Raw genomic sequence first — 13,440 nt, forward strand, 5'->3', positions numbered from 1 at the left:
GTATAAAAATATAATATATAATATATATAATTAAATAAATATATGGGTTATACTTACTGCACGGTGGCCGCAAAATTATTGTTTGATAACTGTTTTGGAGGTTGTTTTCAAAAAATTTAAATATGTCTGAAAATATAATCAAATAAATGAATCAGTAGGGTTCAAACATATTATTATTAAAGATAAATCAGCCAATTCAGGATTTAACAAAGGTAAGGTAGCCACTAAAGTAGCCAACATCCAAAGATACAGCCTGTTTAAGATTAATCATAAAGATGTACGTGTATAGGCTTTAGACCGCCCTACATGTTATTATAGGCCCAGTTTAACGTGAAACTCAATTTAATAGAATATTTGTAGTAGGGGTCCCTGCTCAGTCTCTCTAAAAATGTTGCAGACCCCTGCACTATAATGTAGCTGTAAGCACAAGGACATTTTAAAGGTGTATTAATGTACAGTATTTGGATTCGGGAGCATGTTGGCCCTGAGTTCATCATTGATTCAGTTGTTAAAAGGCCACAAAGTGGGGGATTAGATAACTGGCACTCAATCCTTATTGGTCCGCAGATACGTTAAACCCATGACAGAGACATCAATGACATGTAGAGGAGCAAATACACAACCACAGCTTCTGTCCTGTCTTCTCTTACAGCTTAGTGACTGCCAAAATTAATTTTCTTATTCAGTGGAAGAAGAAGGTCCCGACAGTCAAACTGTGTATTAATGAACTGATCGACACTCTGCACATTGAAAGAGTGAGGTTTTTGCTCAGAGATAGACTTTTTGTTTGTTTGTTGTTGGGTTTTTTTATACCAGCAATGGCTTTGTGAATGTGGCAACGTTTTCTTAAGGTGTTGATTTTTCTTATGTTGTGTATCATCTTAACTGTTCTTCTGGCTTCTGCAGAAAAACATCACACTGGCTTTAATTAATGTCTATGATGAATAAAGTTGATACTGTACAGTCAAATTAATTTATTAAAAACAGTACAGTAAAAGAAAAATGCGTATTCTGATTTAGATGGGGCCCGGGAATACACATGACAGGTGCCTGCATATATGTTTATCTAAAGATTAAAATACAAACAATAAGCCTTGTTGCTCTGATCCTTTATGTTTGTCTTCCTTTTCCGTAACTGTGCAGCTCTTTGGTCTAAAAAACATTTATTCACGTGTTACAACAGAAGTAGCAGGAGTCACACACAGTAAAGCGTAAAGGCCAAGAATAGCCCTTACCATCGGAAGGTATCAACATTTAAGTCTGGGTTAAGGGTCCACTGTAGATGGTTTTTAATAGCTCACATATTAAGCGTGAATTTGTCACGTGTAGATCAACTAAAACGTGAAGATAGATACAGCAGCATGATGCTCAAAGCTGAAACACGAGGAGAGCTGACCACGCTCATTTTGGCAAAAGGTTAACCAACGATAAGCAACACGTCACAAAAAATCTGATGATCTGCAGTTTGTCAAATAACATATAATTCATCATTTAAACATATTCATGAATTCATTTAAACATTCACTCCGTTTTATTTAAAACTTCACAATTGTTGCTACCAGGAGGGATTAAATGTCCACAAAAAAGGACCAAGAGTTTAATAATTTCACACATTTTTTCAGCATCTCACCTGTATTGTCTCCCCATGATCTGTGGTAAACCCTCGGGCTCTATCATTTAGTTGTAAACTCCTCAGACTGGAAGTGTGAGGCCTCAGGGGAAGATAAAAGGTGTATTCCTTGTGGGGGAAGTTTTCTTGTGGTAAAACCATTTTAAGACCATCATCGTCGTTAAATCTCACAAGAAGCAAAGCTGTGAGCTGCCCTGGATACCTAGATTCGTGGGATAAGATATATTCAAAGCGTAGAAGAATTAGTCTTTCACTCAAGGAAAGAGCTGCTGCTGCTGCTGCTGCTGTAGGTGTACCATGAAAACAACCAGAAACTTTATTTTATTTACAAGCACTCCTAGTTTACAGTAAAGTACAGTTTTTTTGTGGCAACATTTGTTGTGATTTGTTTACTTTCAGGTCAGACACACAAGAAAGACTAGATTCAACGTTAATACTTACTGGCTAAATTTTGTGGGTTACATGTCCTGCTCGGGAGGTCTTGTGCCAAACCAGTGCTGAGGAGCTGTGGCTCTTATAAATCTGGACCGCAGCAGAGAGCAGGGCGGTGTTGGACCTTGGAGCAGAGGGGAGGGTCCTTTGGCTAAGAATAGAAAAGTATGCAGGCTCACCATCCTGATGCCCTATTTGGCTGAGGAAACACACACCATGCATGACACTTCACGAGCTCTGCCTGAGTGTGTGTGTGTGTGTGTGTGTGTGTGTGTGTGTGTGTGTGTGTGTGTGTGTGTGCATAAGTTTGCTGCCAGAATACAGGATCACAGTGATGTTAATAATATCTATATTTTCAAGCCTCATCAAGCAACAACGTTAAATAGGCAGCATGAGTGTGTAATTATTGTACTCAATCGGCCCCGTCAACACATCCAGATTTGAGAGACTTGTACTTTACTTGGGTATTTAAATTTCCTGCGATACTTTACTACATTTTGGAGTCAAATATTTTAGAGTTTACTCCAGTTTATTTGATCAATTTAATTACAAATGACCTTACATATTCAGATTATTACTTAAAAATATATAATCAATTAATACATTGACAGTTACAGATTAAGCTACCTGGCAGTATATAAAGTAGTTAAAATCCGAAGGGTTGCCGGTTTGAGTCCCTGTGTAGACCATGAATGGAGCGTGGACTGGTGGCTGGAGAGGTGCCAGTTCATCTCCTGGGCACTGCCGAAGTGTTGTTGAGCAAGGCGTCGAACCCCCAACTGCTCGGGGAGCTGGTCACTGGCAGCCCCCTCACTCTAACAACTCTCCATTAGTTGCATGTCTATAGGTCCTGTCTGTGCATGTGTGTGTATTTCAGGCCTGTGTGTGTGTAACATGAATAACAATAATAGAGTGAAAATTGAATTTCCCCGTTGCGGGATGAATAAAGGAATTCTTCTTCTTCTTCTTCTTCTTCTTCTTCTACATTAAAGTGATGTATACAGTAATGCATCACTAGTTATAATCTATCTTTTCTAAAATGATCTATTCTCCATAATGAGTTCTTTTACTTTTGGTACGTAAAGTATATTTTATATATTTTTCTATAATAAAGGATCATTTGTAAGTTTAACTGTTTCAACGTTGTCAGAGGAAATCATTTCCATATATTGTTGAATTTCTTTCTTGTATTAAAATTCTACAGCATGGATTAACCTGGGCGGATTCGATCCTTTGAACATGGAGTTTAACCAAAATAATTATTAAGTTTATAATATACTGTAATTGGAGCGAACATGTTGAAAACATAAAACATATTCAGGAATATATATGACCTATTTACCTGGACATACAGATTGTCTCAGGGTGATATATACATTTACTTTTTACTGTTTACTTTACTTACTTGTTAACTTGAGTTTTTACCAATCATTTTAACTATTTACGTATTTATTATATTCTGCACTTTTATACTGATGCTTTTGTTATTTGCATTATCCTCTTTGCTGCTGTGACACTAAAAATGTCCCCAGTGTGGAACGAGTAAAGGAGGATTGTATCTGTACTCTTGTAAAAAAGCAGGATGTAAAACTGTCTACAGGATGGTGACACGCAGATGCATCCTGCCGCCGTGTGGTAGAGCTTTAGTCCTGCACGAGGCCATGAACCATGTCATGCAGCCTCTCCAAAGTTGCTGCTGTATGTTAAGTCAATTTGGTTAAAAACGACCTTCTTATTTATGTTTATTAATGTTGATGGGCTGACCGTGAGTGGCATTTCAATGACAAAATGAATAAACATTCAGATTATTCATGTTTTTAATGGCAATTTAATACAACATTTCTCACTAAATATAGTTTTTTCTATCAAATTATACATTTCTCCGGAAGAACTGACATTATATTAATAAATTTAATTAAAAACAGATAACCTTTTTGTCCTCTGACCGGTCTGGCTCTTGACAATAACCACATTGAGCGGTTACATTTAGATTACTTCAGTTAACACCCGTGCGTAAAGTTTACTGAGCAAACGTCCTTGTGTAAGTCTTGTGTAACAGCACGCCTCGGCGAGGCATTGGTTAAAACTTCTTGCTAGAAAGTTTGACTTTGCGTAAGAAACTGGGCTGAATTCGATAGATGGACAGAAAAACAGCCCCAGCCTTCCTCTCCTCTCCACTTGTCAGTCCCCCTGAGAACTGATATGTTGTTCTGCGTAAGAGCAGGAACTGACAGCGCACTCCTAATTTCCATCCACTTTTCACAGAGCAACATCTGTGCGCGCAATCCATGTCATAATCTAATTTATCTTTGATTTGCAGGGATTTATTTTACTAATTTGATTGCCATGGCAAAATGGTCACTCTTATTTTTATACTTTTTCCATGGGCATCTTCCCCTCATCTTTGGGCAGCAGCGCACACCGGGCTCCTGGCGGCACCGGATTCAGTGGGAGAACAACGGGCAGGTTTATAGTTTAATGAGCACTGGGTCAGAGTACCGTGCCCCGGTCCGGTCCAGAAGCCAGTCAAGGGTTTATGTTAGCAGCAGGATGGATGGGACCAGGAGCCAAATGCCGGGAGCGCACAGAGGAGCGACGCTTCTAAGACCCGGTCAGGCTCAGTCCAGACAGTTCAGGACTGATCACGCTGTGGAGCCGGGATCTATTACGCCTGGACGCGATGTTAGACAATATGCGCCTGTTAATGGTCGTGCGTCAGGGGACAGACAGCAGCCCGAGCGCCCTCACGGATCAGGAGCTGCAGGTTATCAAGGCGCACGACGCTTTAACCCTGAACACACCAACTCCATCAACGCTTCTGCACCGGGGAGATATACAGATTTTCCAAGCAGGAGAGGAGGTGTCAATGCGGATGCTACTGCACTGCACACCAGAGGAGGAGAACCAGGCCCCGGTGAGCAATACCAACAGTTACGCGCGGTGCCAGAAGCGATGTCTGTCTCCAGGCAACCCGTGCAGACGGATCAATCCATCTCAGCAATCCCTCTGGAGAGGGAATCTGATGTGCGTGCTCCATCCTCTGCACTAAGCGAGGATGGGTCAAATGAGGCAAACGATAACGAGGAGGACATGGTTAACGACGACCCTCGAAACCCTTATAAAAACCACAGGAATTCTGTTTTATACAATTCCTATCCCACAAGAGGGAGATCAGTGGCCCGTACGCGCCGTCCGCCTGGCACAGGACATGGAACAAGATATTTCCAAAATGGTAAGTGTCCATATCACGTGGAATGATGTTAGCCTTCTTAACTTGCATGGATTTGAGTGATCTCAGGCCAAAAATTAGTATTTAATCAGCTGTTTTTATGACTAGTGTAAAGCCAGTTTGCTCAGACTCATGTCTCACTCACTGAAAGGAAAAAAAACTGAATGACAAGAAGGGGGGAAAATTGGGCTTTGGATCCCAGACTGACAGCTCAGGAATGTAAAACACTTTGAATTATGCCAACAAACACAAACAGCTGCTCTAGTTTTGAGCCTGGACACTCTATTTCAGTGAATTGTTCTCAGCGCAAATAAACTGGCAACATTTAGATGTCAGAATCACACACACACACACACACAAACTGGATTGTCCCTTTAATCTCTTCTCCCAGGACTGCCAGACCTTGTGCCAGACCCATATGCCATCCAAGCAGGTGCTTACATCCAGCGCATGCAGATGTTTGCGCTCCGCTGTGCAGCTGAGGAGAACTGTCTGGCCAGGTAATCTGCGGTGCCAAAAGTGATTCACTTCATTAGTATGTAGACACTGAAGCAGACACACATGCTCAACAGAGGTTTTTCTTGAAGGCTCATTGAAGGTTAATTTGACTTGTTTTAGCAAAACTTTTTGGTTGTTTGAGGTCGGTTGTTTCAATAATGTATAACTTTTCATTGTGGCAGGACAACTGTTCTGTTGATAGATTTACAAAAACATCTTTGATGTTATTATGGAGCAGTGATTCTCCAACATGATGTCCTGCCAAGACATAAATGTTCTGGGTTGGTTTTCCCAAAAGCATTAAGCACAATGGAACAAACCCTTTGCACTCTGCAAACTCAACCAGTAGCACTTTCCAAACGCAGCTTATGCCTGTTTCCCTTGTGATCCATCCAAGGTCAGCTTATGGACCTGCCGTGAGAGACATTGACTTCAGGGTCCTCCTGCGGTTCCCCCAGAAAGTGAAGAACCAAGGCACCACTGACTTTCTCCCTGTCAAGCCGAGATATCAGTGGGACTGGCACAGCTGTCACCAGTGAGTTTTCTCAGAAGAATAAAAGTGAATGATTAGAACAGCTCCACTCAGCCCTGATAAAAAAGCACCACACCCTAAAAGTTCACTAAAAAACATAAAATTGTGGGCTTAAAGGCATCCCTGAACCCTGTTTGAGCAAAGCCACAAGTAAGAAGCTCTTATTCTTTTCTAATCTACTCTGTTCTACCCCCTCAGACACTACCACAGCATGGACGCCTTCAGTAACTACGACCTGCTTGACATCGTGAGTGGACGTAAAGTGGCCGAGGGACACAAGGCTAGTTTTTGCCTGGAGGACACAGGCTGTGACCCCGGATTTAGGCGACGCTACGCCTGTACGTCTCATACGCAGGTAATATACACTTCTCATCTCTAAATATGTACAAAATTCAAAGTTTAAAACCACCCAGTTTGACGAGAGTTCAAGTTAAATGTTATGTGGAACCAAGTCCAGGAAATCAGTCCTCCCAAGTTTAGTATTTACCTGTGGGGTTTTGGATCAGTCTTGAATACAGACATTTCAGGCAGCTACTAACATACATCAAAGGAAGAATGTTCAAAATATAAGTCGCCTTACACTGAAATCTAGCACTATCTTATGAAGTATGACGATCCTGGATAAGAGGTGGAGGCCGGTAGGTAGGAGAACTTTATTTACTTTAATACAGTATGGGTTAGGGTCAAACTGTTAGGTAGTAAAGTACTTGTCATTGAAGATCAGGGACTTGTGAGAAAAAGAGAGAGATGTTTTCTAAATGGTCACTTTTGATAGCAGAGGTCTGAGATATCCTGATTTTTGGTCACTGGTGTGGGTCAAGTTACTTTACCCGGCAGCTGGATTCTTAGCACATCACACGAGAATTTATCTTGTCAAGCTTTGAGTAATGCGTGTGTGTCCCAGCCACAGTGGCCCGGTCAATCAGCGTCCTGTGAGGAGCTACTGGCAGCGGCGAGCAAGGTTTAGGTGCGTGTGTTGACCGCAACAACAGTGGCGGCTCCTACAGAGGTTTGCAAAGATGCCACAATAGCATCACTTATATGAGAACTGGAGAGTTTTTCTTAACTGGAACAAGAGCAAAGAACGTCACTTAAGGCTTTTCTAAATGGACAACATGTTTTTGCCCGTGATAGACAGATGGTTCATCAAATCACCAGCCAGATATTTTTTGGACAGTTTCCAATGATGGCTTTTCAAATTGTTCTGTGTAACAAGATCCAAAAACAATGAATCCTACACTTTCTATATTGCAACCACATAGCATCTTTTGTTCGGCCCTCCCTGCTAAGTAAACATCCGCGTCCTTTTGTTGGAAGCTGAAATTTTGTGGGATGCATCCCCGAGATTCTTTTAGGGACTTTTCAAACCTCCTCCAGAGTAACAGAAGACGTAGTCCAGGCTTTATCCCCACACTGTAAATCCAGTAAGCCAGACTACAGCAGACGTTATACAACTGTTCTAACAGGTTATAAAGTACTCCATGTGACAAGTAAATTGAGTTTGAGATGTAAAAATAGCGGAGTACCCCTTTAAAATCTAAAGAAGACAAATATAAAAGGAAAGGCCTTTGTTTTTTTAATAACTAATCAGCAAGCCACCCAACCAGCTTACTCAGATTTAGTTGACCAATTTGGATCCCTTTGAAAGTAGATCAGCATCTCCCCTATTTGTGTGTGTAGTTCAAAGATGTACTGTTTTTGTTTTTACATTATTTAGTCAAATAAAACATAATGTTGGTAGCGAGGCTCTGAGGTGCACAGTTACTTTTGTTTTGGAGTGTATTGAAAATCTTCCAGAACCACGTCTGAGAAATGTTTTCATAACTAAAACTCCAGTGTATGCCAATGAAAAAAAAACATCCTGAAGACATGGGGATATTTATTATATCTGTTGTCTGGGTTTTGTGATTCTGGCTCTGCACTACCGAGTGCTGGTTTCCTGTAACAGCTTTGCTTCCAAAGAACTGTTTGTATAACTAAAACTCAAATCTGCTTCATTTGCAGCACTTGTAGGAAAAAAGTAGTCAAAGTTGTGTGAAGTCAGAGCTTTAAACCACACTGAGGGGTGTTTGGGTTGTGTTTTCAGGGGCTGAGCCCTGGATGCCATGACGTCTACGCTGCCAACATCGACTGTCAGTGGATCGACATCACTGATGTACCTCCAGGAAACTATATCCTGAAGGTAACTCGTGTCATATTACCTTTAGATCAGCTGTTTTATTTCTCATCGTAGAGACTTATTTGACTAATCTGCCTGCAGAGCTGCTCAAACTGTTTTTATCATGATTATTTTCAGGTTACTGTCAATCCCAATTTCCACGTCCTGGAGTCAGACTTCACCAACAACATAGTGAGATGTGATATCACATACACAGGAATTTATGTCCAGACACGCAACTGTCGAGTATCAAGGTACCGTACGAGTGTTTCTCTTCAACGTGGTGTGTTTTCAATTGAAACACTTTAAACATTTTTATTAAAATATTTGGGGGAAAAGTGCAAAACAGTGTATCAAGGCTTGTGTGTTTACGATTTGGATGCCTGTGTTTGAATTTATTTTTCTTCCCTTTTTCAGGGGTTGAAAACTTTTCACCGACTATCTGCAGGAGTTTTGCAGCAAACATCTCTCCCAGTACTGTACAGCAACAACAACTCTGTGACGAACACAAAGTGCAGTTGGTGCAAGTGTTTAATTGTAACTGCTATAGTCTTGTGTTGCAAATGTTTACACATACAGTACTGTTTGTACATTAAACGAGTGAGAGCCTCAGATTTACTTGATTATGTATCTCTACAAATGTGCCTTAATTCATAACAAAAATAAATGCCTTAACAAATACAAATGCTGGTTTGTTGCTTGGGATGTGTGTTTTGTTGCCACCTGCTGTCTTGTTGCTCTGTTTTGTGTTATTGTTGTGTGAACATGATTAGTTTTTACAGTTTCATTGAAAGAATAAGATATATATATATTTTTGTTATTGTCAACAGATCTCTCCTTATTTCTTTTAAAGACTACATTATTTCCTACAACAGCTGATCACTGTAGTATTTATGGAAATAAATTGGTATTTGTTAGTACTGTAGGATTAATTCACAGCTGGTTTTGGTATTTTCATGGAATGTGTTGACAATAAGAAAAAAAATACAGAATATCACTAATTCTTTAACCACTTGGTGGTCACATTAGCAAGTAACTCATTTTATGTTAAATAGTAAGGGTAGTAAGTCAAAGTATATTTCAATGTGTGCTTGTGTATAACTGAGAGAATGGAAAATGTGGAAATTGTCATGTTAATATTGCTAAAACATAGTTGAAAACCATATTATATTCTGTTGGCATGTTGGATCTAATGCAATAAAGATGGTGAGGAGTTGTAACAATTCAAGTCTTTTTTTCTTTTAACCACAGGCAGCAGTATAATCTTCTAAAATGCAAGAATAACACATTTTTTTCACAGTTTATCTCATTTATGTCTGCATAGCTTTTTCTGCATTGTGTATTTTCCTGGAAAATGCCAAGGACCATTAAAGAATACATTCTTTTAGCAGTTTTAAAGCTTGTTCATAGAAAGTATCTCAGCGCTGTGCGGGGCTGAATCAGTACTTCATCCTTGTCCTGTTGAATGGAGGAGCTTTACTTTGAGTGATATCGTGGCCTCAGAGACAAACAGGCCTGTAGGCCGACACTGGCGGCATGTTTGCTGACAGGCCTCTGTGAAGCCACAGCGGCAGGATCTTATACAACACAGAGCACTATGAATGGAAGCCTTTTCTCACTCTCTCATCCTCTGTGCATGTAAAAAGAAGTGTCTCTCCCAGCCGCTGTAAAAGACTGTTTCCTGGCTCAGAATTCATTGCATCACAGCTCCATTCACATCCATTGGGAACTGTCTAAGACGACAGATGTTTTATTTAGTTCTTAGTTCTTTGGTTACTTTTGGATACAGTTGAAGGGGAAATTGTAACTCTTAAGAAGTAGTTGGATACAAATTGTCATTAAATCTAATTCAATCACAAAATTCATGGCAAAAACACAAATCCCTACAGTGTGATTAATAATGTAGAATTAAATTAATTATTAGGGGTGATGATGGATCCTAAACTCTGTTGGAAACCTTATAAAAACACTCAAATCAAACTGCCTAATCCATTTCAATATTGTACAAAACTAGGAAACACTATTTATTTTATACTGCTCACTCATAGTTCCATACATTACATATTGTGCTGAAGTACAAATCTAGTACTAATCCAATATTTATACTAGAAAAAAGGCTTAAGAAGTCAATAAGGCTGATTATAATCCCAACCAACTCATTATTTATGAAATAACATGCCCTAAAATGTATGGAGTTAGTACTTTTTAAAAAATTGCAAAAATAGATGTTCGACTAGTGTCAATATTGATTGAATTAAGCCTATTAGGCTTTGGCTTCAGCATAAACTTTTTATATCACATCATATGTGATTATATTGTTTTAGATACGATATAATGATTTAATAATATTTCACTTTCATAACTGTATGTCCAATACGTTGTGTTTTGCATAACCAGAAAATAAAAAAAATAACTAAATAGCACTTTTTGTCTGAATAGTAAGGTTGATACAACCCGCCTGAGAATATCTCCAGCAAGTCATTTAAAGATGTTTTTACTGAGGACAACTGTGTTTTTGCAGCAAGCACTAGACTGTTTCAAACAGCCAAAGAAGCACCAAATCGGCTTAAATAGTATTCACTCTGGAGTAGGCAGTGCTTCACCCGATTTAAAGATGTGTTTACCTCCAACACATCACTCTCTCTTTATATTATGAAGCGGGTTTGAATGATGTACTGGAAAACATGCAGGCCCCAGACAATGTATGCACTGTTAAATGCACAGATGTCGGGTATTTACCACGAAACAGAGCTCAGTCTCAGCTTAAGAAAGCAGTGAACCGGGAAGATTAAGCGCAATTGAAATGGTTTACATTGGAAGTCACCAAGGTGCTTCCCTGCCAGAGTAGATTGTCTGTGTTATTGAAAGTGTCTGGAAAATACCCCTGACTCCAATTGAGTCGACTCCATTCTTGTCTGTCTGGGACTTTTCAGGACAATATTTACAGTCAGTGACTATTTCAGCAAAGGATGGCGCTAATGGAGGGTTAAATCTGAAAGTCTCATCTAAACAGAGGTAACACCACTAAGAGTCTACAGCCATGGACGTGAGGCTTTACTAAGACAGAGCAGTACTTTGAGCTAAATGCTAACAATAAGATGCTAACACACTCACAACTGCAAGTGCCAAAAACTGCAGTTCACAGGGTGGCCCCTCAAGGCTGGCTCCAAAAGTCAATCCCCATTCTTCTACTTCTTCTTCTACAACAGCGTATTAGAGCCACGTATATAAAAAAAAGTACAGACCCGGGGTAGGGGGGTAATATTTAGAGAAAAAAATAGCAAATTTCCGAGAAAAAAGTAGCAGATTTATGAGATTAAAAGTTGCAAATCTACAAGAAAAAAGTAGTAGATTAAGGAGGGAAAAAGAGACATGTTAATTTGATCTGAAATGTTTTGTTTTACACTTCCTGTTGAACTACATCACTTGTTGTGCTATGTCAGCATCAAACTGAAAAACACTGTAAAGTTTAGAAAGAATGATGAATGCATACATCATGGATAATAAATAGCCTCAAGCCTCAAAAAGACGGCTGGTTTGTTTACGCCAGCAGCTCCTTTACAAGACTTGGTTGTGATGATGATTTAAGAAATACAGTAAGAATAGATAAAGACAGCTTTCGTCTTAACTTGTTTCAATATTTCGCTATGGGACTGTGTTTGGGTTAAACAGCGAAAAACTTTTTCTCAAAATATTAACCCCCTTCCTCGGGTCTGTAATTTTTTTTTCATACATGGCCTTAATATGCCGTCATAAATTTCCCTGTTGATGAAAACTGCTTAAATTATATCAATATAAATAAATACAAATATATAAATCAATATTTCATAATATGTATGTTTTTCACCATGTTCACATATCAATTTAACGTGTTAGCATGCCAACATTTGCGCTCAACACAGAGTACGGCTGAGGCTGATAGAAATGTTAGTTTTTCAGATATTTGGTCATAATTCAAAGCGTTGGACAAATTAAGACTTTGATCTGATGATAGCAATAGATGAAAAGTTAATCGCCACTAATATGCATACTAAATTTCTTTGCGATCCAACTGTCTGGGTGTTTTACTCAAAAACAAAACAAAATATTCAACCTCACGGTGGCACTAGAAGAAAAGTCAGTTGATATAAGTCTGTCTGGACTGTGGCATCCCACTTTATTTATACCGTCATCGAAGTCAATACCAACTCTATACAATCACACATTCTTCAGGATTTCCTTGTTTGGTTTGCCATTTGGTGTTAATCTTTTGAATTTGCACTTTCACTCTCACTTTGCGTTTTTTTACTCTAAGTCAGCCCAGCATTGCCAACCCCAGAGCCAATAAAAATTCAAGGGATGTTGAACTGTAGGCTGTTCTAACAAGCTGATCAGGTGATGAGTACTTGGCTGAGTGTGTTCCTCAGAACTCAGCTGGTCTCCTCCTTTTTGGACCAGCATGTCATTTTAAACATGTCATGCTGTAGAGAAGACATTGGCTGTTTGCTCAGCTGTAGAGCTTCACACCAACATCTGGAAGGAGTCTCTCTTTAGACTTTCACAAGCACAGGACAGCATTGACACAGGCCCAAAAAAGGCAGGCTGGCACATCTTATTTGACTTCAACAAACATGATCCAGCGTACAGGTAGGTAAGGTGAGGAGGGGACAGGTTTTGCCATCTGCCTGCAGCCTACACTGAACATACTGTGGCAAGGAGAGACATTTTCCGGATGCATCTGCACGTAGGCAGGCAATGTTTGGAGAGGTTACTGAGGCCAGGGTTTGGTATTTGCAGGTCATATTTCAACAAAGCGGGGCCACGTGAGAGACGGCCGAGACGTAACTGAGGAACGTGCTCGGCCTAAAAAGAGCGTCTTGACAGGTTGGTTTAGGCACAGAGCAGAGAAATTCCTCAGCACTTCTGTCATCCTGTTGAGATTAAGAACAGTGCTGAGGTCAGCCGTAGAACAGGGAGGGTGT

At 39.8% G+C, this 13,440-nt stretch overlaps 1 protein-coding gene across 1 annotated transcript; it reads left to right on the plus strand.

The window, feature by feature from the left end:
- The first annotated feature begins 4,359 nt into the window (after positions 1 to 4,359).
- Positions 4,360 to 9,024, plus strand: LOC310957425 (protein-lysine 6-oxidase-like). The gene is made up of 7 exons (XM_083927982.1): positions 4,360 to 5,294; positions 5,683 to 5,791; positions 6,187 to 6,324; positions 6,520 to 6,676; positions 8,408 to 8,503; positions 8,618 to 8,733; positions 8,897 to 9,024. The coding sequence occupies exons 1-7, from the start codon at positions 4,409 to 4,411 to the stop codon at positions 8,901 to 8,903; spliced, it is 1,509 nt and encodes a 502-aa protein (XP_083784108.1). The 5' UTR covers positions 4,360 to 4,408; the 3' UTR covers positions 8,904 to 9,024.
- Positions 9,025 to 13,440: the final 4,416 nt, after the last annotated feature.

The sequence above is a fragment of the Echiichthys vipera genome, assembly GCF_963691815.1.
Source record: "Echiichthys vipera genome assembly, chromosome: 15".
In the NCBI taxonomy this organism is placed as follows: domain Eukaryota; kingdom Metazoa; phylum Chordata; class Actinopteri; order Perciformes; family Trachinidae; genus Echiichthys; species Echiichthys vipera.